At 38.7% G+C, this 13,678-nt stretch overlaps 1 protein-coding gene across 2 annotated transcripts in view; it reads right to left on the bottom strand.

Moving 5' to 3' along the window:
- Window positions 1-5,144: 5,144 nt before the first annotated feature.
- The window catches only part of PDE7B (phosphodiesterase 7B), a 172,420-nt gene continuing 163,886 nt past the window's right edge, over window positions 5,145-13,678 (bottom strand). For both annotated transcript variants that reach the window (XM_063309606.1, XM_063309597.1), the window contains 3 exons: window positions 9,874-9,970; window positions 8,643-8,723; window positions 5,145-5,865 (listed from right to left, as the gene is read on the bottom strand). In XM_063309606.1, coding sequence (XP_063165676.1) covers window positions 5,654-5,865; window positions 8,643-8,723; window positions 9,874-9,970 — 390 coding nt within the window. In that variant the 3' untranslated portion in view covers window positions 5,145-5,653. The remainder of the gene's footprint in view (window positions 5,866-8,642; window positions 8,724-9,873; window positions 9,971-13,678) is intronic.

Consider the following 13,678-nt stretch of genomic DNA (forward strand, 5'->3'; position numbering starts at 1 on the left):
CCAAACTACCTTTGCAGAAACAGGTGCTCATTACAGTGAATTTATAGTGAATTCCTTTCATGAACCAGCAAGGATATAACAATAGAAACACTTTGGATTAATTTTGCATATGTATCTAAACAGTTTTGAATGCTTACTGTGAAAGTTTATGAGCAACAGCCACAGGGTGTTCCACCCAACACAAATTATTCTATATTTTAGAGAATTTTTCATCTTGCTTTCCTACATGAGCAAGAGGAAGAGACCTATCTAATCCTAATCTAAAGATGCTAATATTCCAAGGCATACTAGCTGATGGTAGGTTTCTAGAAGTGACTGTTGTACATGTCCATTTAGATGGCTTGACTAGTTTTTGGGAAAATTTATAATGGGGACAGTGGAAGGAGTTACAATTTGTCCTCAGATTTTTATGGTTAGCAGGAACTAATTCTTCATTGGTCATGAATTCAAGGATAGCAGCCTTGACCAGGAAGGGTCAGAATCAGGATGCCACACCACCACATTTCTAGATACTTCTAAGGAATCTCAACTCCATTACATAGTAGTCCATACCTATTATTCAGAAAGGTATTTTCTGTTGTAAGTCCACCCCCCCTTTTTTCACTGTCTAGCTGAAACTTATCCAGGAGCAAAAAAGCAGCAGTTTAATGCTTCCTGTATTCTCCCAGTATGGGGATCTTTCAGTAAATACAAATGCAGGGTAATAGCAAGGTAGCAATAAGCCCTAATGAAGAAGGAGAGGCCTCATTAATCAATATACAAATAGCTGCCAAAATTGGGAAGAAAAAAACAGGCCTGAGTTGGCAAAGTATATTGTTGAGACAGTTGAGACAAATCCTGCCTGTTCACTTCTCACACAGCTGGCATATCCTTTCAATACCTTGCTACAGCCAAACAAATCATCATCTGCTCTGGCTTAGAAGTCATGATTCTGAATAAATCTAAGCTTGACTCTGAATTGCGTGATGGATGAGTGGGAAAGTCTGAGAGACAGGAATCCAGGACCGGCCTCCAGGAAATTTAGGTCTAACTTTGGTTATAGAGAGAGAGAGAGAGTGTGCAAAGACCAATCTAGCTGGGAGTACTGCATTAATTCATGGATCAGTGACTTACTTCATACAAACAAAACTAAGATTGTCTGCCAAATAATTAGTTAAGGCTGAGGTAGGAGCAAGATTGTTCTTGAAGTTTGTGCTGGGTGGTTCCAGTGGAAAAACAGTCAATTCACTTAAAAAGGCATCTCATCACTTTTTTCAGATTTGCCTATGAGTTCCATGGAAAGGCCATGGGACAGCAAGCAGAACGCACAGCAAAAGGTGAGAATGTTAGCGCCAAGCACAGTGCAGCACCAAATGCACAGAATGGTTGAAGGTGTCTGAATATTGAAGAACATCAGGAGGAATCTGGTTGCAATTTTTAATTAAAAATTGTTAGCTAGAAAAGATGCTGCCAAACTCCTGACTTTTCTTTTGCTACCATAGACCAACAGACTCTCCTCCTACAATGTCTGAAAAGGATTCATCTTGCTTGCCTGTTTCTACAGCCAGCCAGTAGCAAAAAAAAAAAAAAATGCATTGAAGTTGTACCAGTTCTAAAAGGATGAAAAGGCATCCCATGCCTGTGGTAATCACAGGCCTCTTAGTATGGTGATTATGGGCTCTGCTCAAATCCACGTTGAACAGGGAAATCACGTCATGCATGGCATGGCAGGAACAAATTGTCCACAATGATTCCGTAGAGTCAGCTGCTCTAAACTGGAAGCCCTCCCAACATGTGGAATTCTACTCCTACTCTCAGCAATAGGAGGGCATTCAGATTAGAAAAGGCTGAAGGTTTTGTAAGTCATAATTCTTCTGACAAAAAATGCAAGAACAGAACGGAACGGAACAGAATCTGAGAAACATTCCTTGTTTTTTAGGTGTAACCCATTACCTCACTGGAGCTATTTTGTTGATTCCTTGGAAGACAGCACCTCTAGTTCAAACTCAGTCCTACTGAACTTAGAAGGATTTGGGTTAAGAATCTGCATTTAGATTGGAAGTATAAGTTGAGTAAATCAAGGCTAGAGTTTTGAAAGTTCATGACAGTGTAGGGAATGGCCCACAACACCTGAAATAAAAACAATCTAATGGATGTTTTAACAATTGTGGAATGGTGTGAAAAAGTTACAGTAAATATTGAGAACTTTGGTAACTGATTCTTGTTCAGTGAATTTGTTTGTATTTCATTTTTTGTTTACTTAAATCTTCAGAGAAAACACACGATACTATTATAAATAAAAGAAAAAGAATGAAAATACTAGAGAAATCCAAACAATTCATTTTTTTCCTGTTAATCCCCTTGTGCTGGATCTCTCTACTATAGTTTTTGCAGAATGAATCCTGCTGTCTCTGTCTATATAAAGCTCCTTTCTACAAGGCCCCCAACCTCTGTTTGATCAATGCTTCTACCAACTGGAAGTATTTATCAGCCTAAGCTCTCAATTCAACTTGAGACTCAATGAGACTACATTCTTTTGGCTTGACCAGTTTGTGGCTAAGGCTGTGGAGAACTTAATCATCTTCTCATTTTGATCACCATCACCATCAATTGTGCTCTACCTACCTCTTTCTACAGTATGTTTACAAAAATAAGGGTAGCACTTCTAGGTGGCTGCTGCATCGCTTAGGTTTCTCATGCAGTAAATACAACCATATCATAGCATAGACTCACTTCTTAACTGAAATTGTTTCTATCTATGGCTGGGAACTTGAGAAACGAAAACAGATACAGTAGTCATTACTCTTGCCCTGTGAATTGGTCTTAAGAGTTGCTTGAAACCTATTAAGGTGATAGAAGTTTAAGTGTTTCAGAATTACAGATTAGAGCACGTTTGAGTATAGTCAGGACTCTGATGGTCAAGGATATGCAACAGGTTTGGTTGGTGTGCCAGTCTAGTCATCCCTCGTCATTTTTCATGCTGACTGGGGCTGCTATGCAATAGAATTCAACAACTCCTGCGGGACCACAACCCCCCGGCCCTGATCTTTAATGTAAAGATATACATGCTCAAACATTGCTCCTTTATGACTTCCTGTCCACTAGTGTGTTACAGCTAAAATGAGTTTTGTACTAGCAGGCAAGAGGGACAAAAAGCCCTCTAATCTAATATCCAAGTGGAATTTTGTTCATTTGACTTGCAAACATTTGACTTAGACTTTTATTTGCTCCATTGTGCAATTACTTTTTTTTTTGGCATTCTATTCCAACTATATATGACATTTCATCATGAATGGCATTGTTTCTCTTCTTATTGTTGAATTCAAAGCAGAGTCATAATCTGCCATTGTTATGCCACTTCTGCTGCATGATGCATAAGGAAAGCTGGGCTCAGTTGCTTTCCTGTTTGAAGTTCATTTCCTAAGCAATCTCCCATCTTTATAGTGGCAACACTTCTGTATTCTCTGAAAATGATATCCATATAATTAGCAATAACAGAAAAACAATGTTTAAACAATAATGAACTGAAATACCAAGATTTTGCTGGGAGAGAATACCACATTACTGAACAATGCATAAATGTACTTTTTTGCATATGTTGATTTGGAGAACACATTTACTGTTTCAGAAGTAAGTAGCCCAAAATACACGTGCATTTTTATTGGATATGCACATAATAAAATGTGAACTGATAATTAGCAGGAGAACTGACTTATTCAAAGTATTTCCAGTTCTACTGAAGAAAATCAGCTTCATCTTTGATGTCTCTCCACCCCACACCCCAACACCCGTTACAGGCACACAAAGGTATTACTCAGACAGTCATTTGGCCTTCAAGATGACTTGTCAATCTGTTGAAAGTAAATTGCTGAAATAGGTTTTAACTCTAATAGGTTTAACTGATTTGTTTTTAATTTTTGATTACATCTTAAATTCTGTTTCCAATTTATTGAGTGCTGCCTTGTGTACCATTTTGATGGAAAGACAGACTATAAACCTAATCAATAAGCAAAGTCAGAAATCCCTGAAAAACTGGAAATGTCTTCAATTATCTCCAGGCATTAATAGCGTATTTCTGCAAATTTTGATATGTAGCTTTTATAATGGTTTTGAAAGAGATCCTGAACTTTGAAGTGAGTCATTAATGCAGGGACGGATGACGCGTTGGGCTTCAATTCTCATAACAACCTAGGTGCAGGCAAGAGATTGTGAGTGGTATTGTCAAAATTATCTGTATGGCATGAGATTGCCTATTCTGGCCTTAATGACTTTGGGTAGAGTATACCTCAGTTTATGGCAGAAAGAACTAGGCACCCTTTGGGGGCAAATATAATTCTGAGCAAATCTGTATAGGGTTATGGCTTTGCCATTACTGCTATATTTTTAGTAGAAATGGCTGTGGATATTTTCAACACATATAACAGTCTTGGAAACTTTTAACAAAATCCCTTGGTATGATGCAACCCTTGGCTACTGCAAGGTCCACTTTCATTTGGTCAGTTTGCCATTAACATCTTTAAATAAAACAAAGTTTGTAGATTTATCCATTGAAGTTGAAAAAAATGGCAAAAATTGTGCTGAATTGCATCTTCATTAATTATTGGAACTCATGCCCACAAATGAATGCAAATCAAACCAGCAAAGAAGCAAAAACAAACAAAAACCTCCAGCAGATATTGACCATGTAATCCTTGGCTGGGCAAATGAAACCAGGCCACACTAAAATTATAAGACTTTCAGTAGCCATCAGAAAGTTAAGTGTGCTGGAAGTTAAGGCCTTTATCTGCAAACAAACAAAAGTATATTAATAGTATTCACAAATACTAAAACTAACAGTATTTTGTTCACAGTGCCATTGCTTACACAGGTAGCTTTCCCATGATACTTGTATTTTGGCATGAGAAATATATATATATATATATATATATATATATATATATATATATATATATATATATAAATGATAAAGACATACATGGGCGAATATAAACAGGCCACGGATACAGTCATCAAAAGAGACACCTGGGAACATTTAAACTATACAACTCTTCCCTTTTGACTTGAGAGGAAATATTGTTCTTGCAGTGAGAATGTCAGTCTTTTATCTAAAGTGGCTTAAATGATCAATGAGTACCACTATGAAAAAAAACATCGTGTACACAGAATAACCTTACTTCAAGGTTCTTTAAATGCCTTTCCAGTGCATCAAATACAAAAATTATAAAAGGCTTTAGTCAGTTAAAACTTCTTTCTTGCGTGGCCAAATGTCCTCTGAGTTCTGATGATGCTGGTGGTGGGTTTTAATGTGCAGCCCAGCTGCCAATTGACTGTACATTGTTCAACACCTGTCTCAGTATAACCCAAAGTCAATGGAACAGCTAACTCAAAATGCGCTGGTCTTTCCTGTGTCCTCCACTATTCCTTTTAGTTGGTTTCTGCTTATCAGTCCAGCTTCAGTATCTTACTCAAGCAGCTTATGATCACTGGTGACAAATGGCTTCAGATAGTAAGATGAAGAAGGGAGATTTGGTGGCACTTCAAAATCAAACCTACAAATAATGTAAGTTTTCCATTAGGAGATCACTGCAGTTTCAGCTTTCCTCCTGCTTTCTTCATTTCCTGTCTTGTTGATGATGGGCCAACAGACCTGTAGGATTTTGTTGCTGCACCACCTCTATGGGGTTTCTCCTTCATTAAAAGTCTGCTCTTCATTTTCAGTAATTTGAACTGAGTGGTCAACGGTGATGCTGTGTTGCTTATGAAGCAAACTCTTCCACTTGGTCTTGTTCCTTCTCAGATGGTTCAGCATGTTTGCAGATAAACGAGTGTTCCCAGTAAAGTTGGCCCATTCGTCAAAGAGTGGCTCCACAATGTATGTCATGAAGCCTGGAGAAAAACATAAGGCAAGCTACATCAGCAGCTTAGCTGATCATTAAATGAACTTTTCTGCTAAGCCAACATTCTAGTCTGGAAAAGGGGTCTACCATAGCTTCAAGACTGCATTCTTTGAGTGTACTTAAATTAATATAAAATTATTTTCCTTTTCTTTTTCAAAAAACAAAGTTCTGCCCTTGCACTGTTCTAGGCCTATGGGAATGTAGTGCTATCTGATCTGATGACATAGGGCCTGGTTACTTGAGGGACCACCTGTCTCCATAACATCAGCCTGACCGATCTGATCCTGCAGGGTTGGTGCATTCTGAGTTCTTTCAGTTGAACAATGTCATCCCTCAGGACCTTCTCTGTAGCAGTGCCTACCCTCTGGAATGAGGTTCCCCCTGAGATCTGGATGGCCTCCACTCTGCTGTTGTTTAGAAGAGCCATAAAGGCCTGGCTCTTTACCCAGGCCTTTGGTGAGGGAGAGTGAGATTCCCTGCTTCATCGTGTTTGCTATCTTTTATCTTTTATCTTTATCTTTTATCTTTTATTGATTTTATTGTAATTTCTTTATTGTGAGTTTCCCAGAGTAATTGAGAGTTGTTGTTGTTATTATTCACTAGTACCCTTGTCTTAAGAGCTTATTTACTAATCCTGGAAGTCTTATGGCTACCTCACACCTAATTTAAAAAAATTCTAATTGCAAAGATGGAAGAATACAGAAATCCTCATAATGGAGAAATGGACCACAAAGATGGCAGAGCTTGCAGAAATGGCTAAATTGACTTGTTCGATTAAGGAGGGAACAACAATTACTTTTATAAAAGACTAGAAACCCTTTATGGACTTTTTGCTGAAAATGAACAAAAATGAATGGGTGATTTCGGGATTTATTGCTTAAAGACGTTTGTTTATGGGAAGAAGGAAACCATGATATATAATTGGGGAGGGTAGAGATGGTAATTACTATGTTTGTAGCCACTGCAAAGAAGATTGGAAGTCATTTCTTTAGATTTATTTTTCTTTTTTTTTGTTATCTTTCACTTTTTCTTTTTTTCCCCCATATCTGTTTTCTCCTTTTCCTTTCATGTTTCCATAGTTTTAAAATTTTACATAAAATCTTATTTTAATAAAAATTATATTAAAAAATTCTAATTGCATTTTCAGGATGACTACTATTATGTGTAATGAGATGAATCTAAGACTAGACCATGGCATATACTTCCACAGCCGTTCTGTCTGAAAATGGTTCCACATGGATTAAAAGAGAGGTGAAGTGAGTTGGGTGGCCCCCTACTTTGCAGAATCATTGCTGCTGCTTTCTGGAAAACATGCTTAAGTTGCCACTGGCCAAAATCCCTGCGGACATTTAGCTCCCTTTGTTAAACATGTCTTTCCTGTATATTACAGTAATTGTCACAGATGACCTAACACAATAGTCAATTTATCTTAGCATCTGAAGTACCCAGTATAGTTGACTCATTAGTAGCTGAGATTTAATTTTATTCAGTATTATTAGAAAATATTTGGTCTTTGAATTTGGTCTTAAGAGTTAGTTCAACTTAAAGTGTCCAGAAGAGGAAAAACCAGAATGGCTTCATTTATTGTTATTTTCAACTAGCTGGTCCAAATTAATATGTCCCCAAGGCTCAGAGGAAAACACAATTACTTCTTTACTTCTGTAAAGAATAATGTTCCTAACTGTTAATAGCAGACAAGACATTTAATAATTAAAATTTTCTATGTCCCTTTTCATTTGGTATGCATATGACTGGCAAAAAAGAAATTTATTTTTATATGGCAATGACTACTGGATTTCTCAGTAGGCACCAAAATGTCAGCTTCCATTTTGACTTTTAAATTTGATTTAGACTGAAGACGTCTGTGCAAATAATCTAACTAAATCCAAGATTCAAATATTCTAAACACTGGAGCAACTTTTCTTATTTTGCTTGTTCATTCTGTAGAAGAATATCTTAGAAGCACCTTTGAACCAGAGACCAGGACACATTACACTGAAACACAAATGGATTTATTGACAGTGCTGCAGGCAAAGGTAGGCCCAAAGAGAGGTGGAATTACAGACTCTCTTCATAGTGTTAGGCAGATTAGAATAGATATATTATTGGATATATCAGCCAAACATTTCACTAGATATAACGTATGTGCCCAGTGAGGTGAGAATATTAGGGTACAGTTAAGAGGTAATGGGGTAGGACTACAAAGACACTGGGGTTTTGAAAGAACGAAGAGGCAGTATTTCATGAAGACTGCTTCTTTCTAGGGAGTTATTTTGCAAAATCTCTTACAATGCTAAGAAATAACATCTCCCTGTGGAAGAAAAATGGATTCTCAACCTTAAATGCCATCTCTCTACACTTAATTTGGAAAGTCTGTTGTTACTTCTGAACAAGCCCATGCACTTTCTATCTCAATAAATTCTGTTTTTGGTTAGTTTTTGAAAGTAGATACTTTTGAACTGTTGTGGGTGAAGTAGAAGGGAAAAGGGGAAATCTTTCAATATTTTTTAAGCTTGAGGCTTTGTCATACACTGTTTCAAGATATCTTTTCTTGAAGTGGGATGCAGTTCAGAAACACTGCTTGAAAATAATCTATAAATGAAGGGCTTCACTGCCTTTAAATTCTTTCCTTTTAGAAGCAGTTTAGTTTTCTGTCCCAACAGCTTATAAAACTTATCTTATCTGACTGTTGAATAGTCTTTTCTGGAATAGAAAAGTTATGGTACCTAGTAGGAAGCCAGAGCTAATGATACACGGTATACTCACCAATTTGTATACTAGGTATTGTGTCTTTCTTCTGATTACAAAGAGGACTTATTTCCAAGTCAAATTTCTGCTCCAGATCACCTGTCAGAAAGAATAATTTTTGACACCATAAATATTTGTGTAGAGCTCTAATAATGTAATAATTTATATGCTAACCTGGCTGAATGCTGCAAATCTTAAGAGGAAAATAATTTTATCCATCTGATATTCATGCATTGCTTTCTACAAGTCACATTGTACACGTGTATTATCAAAACATGCAAGGTTAAGAGATGATATAGGACTCCTTGCTTGCACAAATTATGTTATGGTCATTTGTAGCATTCAGATGATGTGCTGGAAAGCATTACATTTGTATAGGTAGAGTAGTTGTTTTAATATTTCATTAATTTATTGGTACAGATTTGTAAGTCATTTTATCTTATTAAACTGCAAAGGTTGTATTCTTTGTAATGTCTTTCTTGGAGAAAATGTCTATTTTAATCTAAGATATGTATCACAATGAGTGATTTGCTAGTATTCCTTTGATGTACCCTGTGAGTACATTCTGGTTATCAGCAGCTTTGGCTTATCACAATGCAACCTGGAAAGTAAATCTTCCTCAACCTCATGCTCCACACATTTGCGAGGATTCCAGCAACCAAAATTCCCAGCCAGCTTGGCCATATTTGGGCTAGATACTTCATAGGTTGTGATCCTGATACAGCTGAGGGTACCTGATTGAAGGAAAGCACCTTGTGCTGCTTATCCCATTTGAAATAACTTCGCAAGTCACTACCCAATAGGTCCTTGCTACCCTTAGATTTCATCACACCATATAAAGTGAGCACAGTTACATCAGTACGCAGTGCTTTGGTTGAAGGCTCTTCCAAATTCCTGCAAATAGTTTTCCCTTTGGGATGGAATGGTGAGGGGAGGCTAAAATGTTAAAAGAGCTCTACATACTAGGCCAAGTCAGGCACCTAATCCATCATATTTTTTTATTATTAAAAAGATTCATGAACACTACTGTCCAAGGTTAATCGGGGCAATTAAACAGCTACAGTTGTATTAATGCACTTTTGCTCTTAAAAAAAGAAAAAAAGAAAAAATGCATTTAATTAATAAGGTCGCATTTTCCCCAGATTTTTTATGAGCAGCTTCAAGTAAGATGACTGGTCACTGCTGCTTCATATTAAAATTATGATTTAGTAACAGAGAGCCCAAGGTGAAAGTATATCAGATTGCTGACCTTGCCTGTAGAATTCCTCACAAACTCGCTCACTCCACTGTTTGCTCAACTCCCAGAGCCGGCAAGGATTGCAAATGTCTGCGCACTTAAGTGCAATCTGAAAATAAAGGACATCCACGATACAGTAAGGCATACAACGCTTGGAGGTCTTCAAAACTTACTAGGCATTGTAAGCTTTATGTTAGCACAAGAATGACACTCAGAATGAAAATTATTCCATAATATCAAACAAACAATCAAAATGAAAAAGACTAAAAACAGTTAAAACTACACAAAAGCAAGGAAGTCAATATATACTATGATCTATTTACAGTCACATGAAGACAGCATTTATATAACATTGTAAACCTATTGTTGTTTATTCGTTTAGTCACTTCCGACTCTTCGTGACTTCATGGACCAGCCCACGCCAGAGCTTCCTGTCGGTCCTCAACACCCCCAGCTCCCCCAGGGACAAGTCCGTCACCTCTAGAATATCATCCATCCACCTTGCCCTTGGTCGGCCCCTCTTCCTTTTGCCCTCCACTCTCCCTAGCATCAGCATCTTCTCCAGGGTGTCCTGTCTTCTCATTATGTGGCCAAAGTATTTCAGTTTTGCCTTTAATACCATTCCCTCAAGTGAGCAGTCTGGCTTTATTTCCTGGAGGATGGACTGGTTTGATCTTCTTGCAGTCCAAGGCACTCTCAGAATTTTCCTCCAACACCACAGTTCAAAAGCATCGAACTTCCTTCTCTCAGCCTTCCTTATGGTCCAGCTCTCGCAGCCATAAGTTAATACAGGGAACACCATTGCTTTAATTATGCGGACCTTTGTTGTCAGTGTGATGTCTCTGCTCTTAACTATTTTATCGAGATTTGTCATTGCTCTTCTCCCAAGGATTAAGCGTCTTCTGATTTCCTGACTACAGTCAGCATCTGCAGTAATCTTCGCACCTAGAAATACAAAGTCTTTCACTGCTTCTACATTTTCTCCCTCTATTTGCCAGTTATCAATCAAGCTGGTTGCCATAATCTTGGTTTTTCTGAGGTTTAGCTGCAAGCCAGCTTTTGCACTTTCTTCTTTCACCTTCATCATAAGGCTCCTCAGTTCCTCTTCGCTTTCAGCCATCAAAGTGGTATCATCTGCATATCTGAGATTGTTAATGTTTCTTCCAGCGATTTTAACTCCAGCCTTGGATTCCTCAAGCCCAGCATGTTGCATGATGTGTTCTGCGTACAAGTTGAATAGGTAGGGTGAGAGTATACAGCCCTGCTGTACTCCTTTCCCAATCTTAAACCAGTCCATTGTTCCGTGGTCTGTTCTTACTGTTGCTACTTGGTCGTTATACAGATTCTTCAGGAGGCAGACAAGATGACTTGGTATCCCCATACCACTAAGACCTTGCCACAATTTGTTATGGTCCACACAGTCAAAGGCTTTAGAATAGTCAATAAAACAGAAATAGATGTTTTTCTGAAACTCCCTGGCTTTTTCCATTATCCAGCGGATATTGGCAATTTGGTCCCTAGTTCCTCTGCCTTTTCTAAACCCAGCTTGTACATCTGGCAATTCTTGCTCTATGGATTGCTGAAGTCTACCTTGCAGGATCTTGAGCATTACCTTACTGGCATGTGAAATGAGTGCCAGTGTTCGATAGTTTGAACATTCTTTAGTGTTTCCCTTTTTTGGTATGGGGATATAAGTTGATTTTTTCCAGTCTGATGGCCATTCTTGTGTTCTCCAAATTTGCTGGCATATAGCATGCATTACCTTGACAGCATCATCTTGCAAGATTTTGAACAGTTCAGCTGGGATGCCATCGTCTCCTGCTGCCTTGTTATTAGCAATGCTTCTTAAGGCCCACTCAACCTCACTCTTCAGGATGTCTGGCTCTAGCTCACTGACCACACCGTCCAAGCTATCCCCGATATTGTTATCCTTCCTATACAGGTCTTCTGTATATTCTTGCCACCTTTTCTTGATCTCTTCTTCTTCTGTTAGGTCCTTGCCATCTTTGTTTTTGATCATACCCATTTTTGCCTGGAATTTACCTCCGATGGTTCTAATTTTCTGGAAGAGGTCTCTTGTCCTTCCTATTCTATTGTCTTCTTCCAGTTCCACACATTGCTTGTTTAAAAATAATTCCTGATCTCTTCTGGCTAACCTCTGGAATTTTGCACTTAATTGGGCATATCTCCCCCTATCACTGTTGCCTTTTGCTTTCCTTCTTTCTTGGGCTACTTCTAGTGTCTCAGCAGACAGCCACTTTGCCTTCTTGGTTTTCTCTTTCTTTGGGATGTATTTTGTTGCCGCCTCCTGAACAATGTTGCGAACTTCTGTCCAGAGTTCTTCCGGGACCCTATCTACTAAGTCCAGTCCCATAAATCTATTCTTCACCTCCACTGCATATTCCTTAGGGATATTAGTGAGCTCATATCTAGCTGATCTGTGGGTTTTCCCTAATCTCTTTAGTCTGATCCTAAATTGTGCAAGAAGAAGTTCGTGATCGGAACTACAGTCAGCTCCAGGTCTTGTTTTTACCGACTGTATAGATGTCCGCCACCTTTGGCTGCAAAGGATGTAGTCAATCTGATTTCGGTGTTGTCCATCTGGTGAAGTCCATGTATAAAGCCGTCTCTTAGGTTGCTGGAAGAGAGTGTTTGTTATGCAGAGTGAGTTGTCTTGGCCAAATTCTATCAGCCTATGTCCTGCTTCATTTTGTTCTCCCAGGCCATGCTTACCTGTAATTCCAGATGTCATTTGACTGCCCACCTTAGCATTCCAGTCTCCTGTGATGAAAATAACATCTCTTTTAGGCGTGTTGTCCAGTAGGTGCTGCAGATCCTCATAGAACTGCTCTACTTCAGCTTCTTCAGCATCTGTGGTTGGGGTGTATATTTGGATCACTGTGATGTTAGATGGTTTGCCCTAAATTCGAATTGAGATCATTCTGTCGTTTTTTGGATTGTATCCAAGCACTGCTTTAGCCACTTGACTATTAATTATGAAGGCTACTCCATTTCTTCTGTGGTCCTCTTGTCCACAGTAGTAGATCTGGTGGTCATTTGATGTGAAGTGGCCCATTCCAGTCCATTTCAGTTCACTGACGCCCAAAATGTCTATCTTTAATCTTGACATCTCACCAATAAGCACATCCAATTTGCCCTGGCTCATAGATCTTACATTTCAGGTTCCAATGGTGTGTTGATCCTTAGAACATCGGATTCGCCGTTCACCACCAGCACCGTCGGCCACTAGCCATCCTTTCGGCTTTGAGCTAGCTGCGTCATCACGTCTGGGGCTAGTTGAACTCATCCTCTGTTGCTCCCCAGTAGCATTTTGACCATCTTCCGACCTGGGGGTCTCATCTTCCGATGGTATACCGACATATCTCTGGTTGTACTGATCCATTGAGTTTTCACGGCAAGAATACTGGGGTGGGTTGCCATTACCTTCCCCAGGGATCTCATTTAGTCTGACCTCTCTGTCATGACCTTCCCGTCTTGGATGGCCCTTCACGGTTTAGCTCATGGCATCACTGAGGTGCTCAAGCTCCAGCACCACAACAAGGTAACGATCCTTTGCTGAAGTGTAAACCTATGAACCTGATAAATGCAAATATAACCTGATGTAGCATAACATTCTTTATGGTAATAGCAAATCAAGCTTTTCTTTTTAATGTGACTTAAAGAAACCCCACATTCTGCATATTATTTACAGTAGGAAATAAGATCAGGTAGAGGAAGGGATCCAAAAAACATCTTAATGTGGTTTGAGTATGCTTTATGGATATAATTCTGGTTGACTGTTGGGAGAGGAAATGAA

This window comes from Candoia aspera, chromosome 1, assembly GCF_035149785.1.
Source record: "Candoia aspera isolate rCanAsp1 chromosome 1, rCanAsp1.hap2, whole genome shotgun sequence".
NCBI classification, from domain to species: domain Eukaryota; kingdom Metazoa; phylum Chordata; class Lepidosauria; order Squamata; family Boidae; genus Candoia; species Candoia aspera.